This window comes from Thermothelomyces thermophilus, chromosome 2 (assembly GCF_000226095.1).
Source record: "Thermothelomyces thermophilus ATCC 42464 chromosome 2, complete sequence".
Lineage (NCBI taxonomy): Eukaryota > Fungi > Ascomycota > Sordariomycetes > Sordariales > Chaetomiaceae > Thermothelomyces > Thermothelomyces thermophilus.
In genome coordinates this window covers 931004-933993 of record NC_016473.1, presented here as the reverse complement: position 1 = coordinate 933993, position 2990 = coordinate 931004, and the positions used below count along the sequence as shown (strand labels likewise).

General features: G+C 51.0%; 1 protein-coding gene across 1 annotated transcript; it reads right to left on the bottom strand.

The window, feature by feature from the left end:
- Positions 1-626: 626 nt before the first annotated feature.
- Positions 627-2624, bottom strand: MYCTH_2043746 (uncharacterized protein; the record flags this gene model as incomplete). The annotated part of the gene is made up of 1 exon (XM_003661170.1): positions 627-2624. A coding segment is annotated over one exon (1998 nt), but the record flags the coding sequence as incomplete, so codon positions are not given.
- Between the last annotated feature and the right edge of the window lie 366 nt (positions 2625-2990).

The window sequence follows — 2990 nt, the reverse complement described above, 5'->3', positions numbered from 1 at the left end:
CCTGTTTCTGCGTCGTGGTCGCCATGTTGACAAAATGCCGATAGAGAAACGGAAGTCGCATTCTGCACGTTACCGTGCTTCCCTTGCTCAGAACATCGCTGAGAACGGTTTTGTCGTTATGCCTTGCTCTTGGTGCGCGTCGCAAGGCCTCGTTTGCAAAATGATCGCGCGTACGAAGCGTTGCGAAGCCTGCGTTCGTCGAGGTCGTTCTTGCGATGGCTCTGGCATACCGCTTTCTTCCTGTAAGCACGTTTTCTTCTTCTTTTTTTTTTTTTTTTTTTGAATGTGATTCCTGATGTTCGTTCTAGTGGATCGCATTCTCCAGGAGCAGCGTCGTATCAAGGATGCTGAACGTCGTGCCGAACTTGAGCTGGATGAATCTCAACGCCGTCTGGAAGAAGCCCAGCGCGAGTTGTCCGAAAAGCTTGCGCGGCTCCGGCGTCTTCGTCAGCAGAAGGAGTTTTTGGTGGAGAAAGGTGCCGACATGGTGGCGCGTGGTCTGTCGACCTTGGACGAGTTGGAGGAGGTTGAGCGGCAAGAGACGCCTGCTATGCCCTCGTCACAGATTAATGATGCCGTCGATGCTGTCGACTGGGGCGCCGTCTTTGGTTCTGTCCCGGGTTTTCCTTTGGTCGATCCGGATTCTGCCGGTGGAACTGTTCCAGTTTCTCAGGGCAGTTCAAATTCTTGACTGGTTCCCATGAGTTGTCCTCTGGTCCAAAATCAAGCCATTTGACCAGGTACTGCAGTTCCCCGTTGATGATGCGTGAATCCAGAATTTCTTCGACGTCCCATTCTTCCTCTTCGTCCTCTGCTTCGATGTGCGTGGCAACCTTGGCGTTCTTTGGTGCTGGTTCGAGAAGTGAAATATGAAAAACATCCGTCCGTAGTCGCATAGATGACGGTAACGATAGTCGGTAGTTGGATGTCGAGATTCGTTCTTTGATAACGAAGGGTCCGACCTTCTTGAAGTCCAGCTTCGTGCTTGGTCGTTTGGTTCGCAAGTTTCGTGCGATCAGGTAGACTTTGTCTCCCCTCTCTAGGCGAGGTCCCTCGAGCCTGTGTTTGTCGTAGTAGTTCTTCATTCTGGTCTTGACAAACTCGAGTTCCTTTTTGAGCTTTTCATGCAGTGCGTGCATCTGTTCTGCTTTGACTGCTGCTCTCGGCACTGTGACCTCTGGTCCTTGCCTAAGGTCTGCTTCATATCCGTAGTTCGCGAAGAACGGTGTGACTTTGGTCGTTTCTGTCGGCGTCGTGTTGTAGGCGAGTTGTGCTGTTGGTAACAGCATGACCCAGTCGTCTTGTTGGTAATTGACGTAAGAGCGGAGGTATTGCTCAACAACTTGGTTTAGTCGCTCCGTTTGTCCGTCGGTCTGCGGGTGATATGCCGTTGACAGCTTGCTGTTGACGCCTAATCGTTGCATTAACGCTTGCCAGAACTTCGATGCGAACTTGGTGTCTCTGTCGGTGATCCATTCTTGCGGCCAAGCATGCACTGATGCAACTTGCCGATAGATCACGTCTGCCAACTGTTCCGCTGTCCAGGACTCCTTGTAGGGAAAGAAATATGCCCACTTAGTCAGGCGATCTACTACAGTAAGAATACTGTCGTAGGTCACTCCTGTGGCTGTGTCCTTGGATTCTGGCAGCTTCGTGATGAAGTCCATCGCAACTGAACTCCATGGTTTGTCAGCTGTTGGTAGTGGCTGAAGTAGCCCGTACGGCTTGTGTCGTGCCGTTTTGCTCCGATTGCAGATGTCGCAGTTCCGTACGACTTCCTTAACTCGTGCCGTTAACTGTGGAAAGTCGTAGTGCTTCTTGACTTGTGCGACAGTCTTCGTGACTCCTTTGTGTCCTCCGAGTTTTGATTCGTGGAGTTCTCGAATCATTCGCAGCTGTTGATCCTTGTCGTGGATGTACGCTTTGTCTCGGTACCAGAGTTTCCCATCTCTTTCTTCCACTCCGTCAGGTACCACTGGTCCGGGTGCTGCTTGATACTGTGCCTCGTTGATCCTTTCCTCTCGAAAGATTGCGCAGCATTCTAGGAACGAGTCAAGTGGATCATCTTCCACGGGTGTCTGCGTTTCGTGGTGCAACGTCCCGTCTGTTCGTTCCTTGAACAACGGTGGTGTTGTTCCCGTTCGTCCTTTCGTGTGATCCGTTCGTCGGCTTAAAATGTCTGCTCGTGCGTTTTCTTTGCCCTTCTTGTAGCGGATCTCGAAGTTGAATTCCGCGAGGAATTCTGCCCATCGTATTTGTCGTCCGTTGAGTTCCTTCGTCGTCGTGAAGTATCGCAAGTTCTTGTGATCCGTATACACTTGTACCGGTTCAATCGTGCCGCTGAGGTATGGTCGCCATTCCTTGAAAGCTTCGACAATCGCAAGTAGTTCCTTGTCGTGGATCGGATAATTGAGACGTGGTCCGTCGAGCTTCTTTGAAAAGAAGGCTACAGGATGTAGCTTCCCTTGTTCGTCTCGTTGTCCCAATTGTCCTCCGATGGCGTAGTCTGAAGCGTCCGTTTCCACCTCGAATGGCTTCTTGGGGTCTGGCAGTACCAGTACTGGATCTTCGGTAATGGCGTCGCGGATTTGCGTGAATGCTTGCTCGTGTTGCTCTTCCCATTGGAATTCAGCATTCTTCTTGGTGAGTTCGTGCAAAGGTCGTGCGATCGCTCCAAAGTTCCTGATGAACATCCGGTAGAAGTTCGCAAATCCGATGAAACTTCGTACTTCCGTGGCTGACGCTGGTTGTGGCCAATTCTTGATGGCTTCAACCTTTGAAGGTTCCATCCGGATTTGTCCGGGGGATATTTCGTATCCCAAAAAGACTGTCTTCCTGACATGGAATTCGCTCTTTCCCTTGTTGACTGATAGCTTGTACGCGTGCAGCGCGTCCAGCACTGCTTTCACGTGCCTCCGGTGTTCGTCCATCGTCTTGGAGAAGATGAGTATGTCGTCGAGATAACATACCGCAAATTTGTCGAGAAAGGG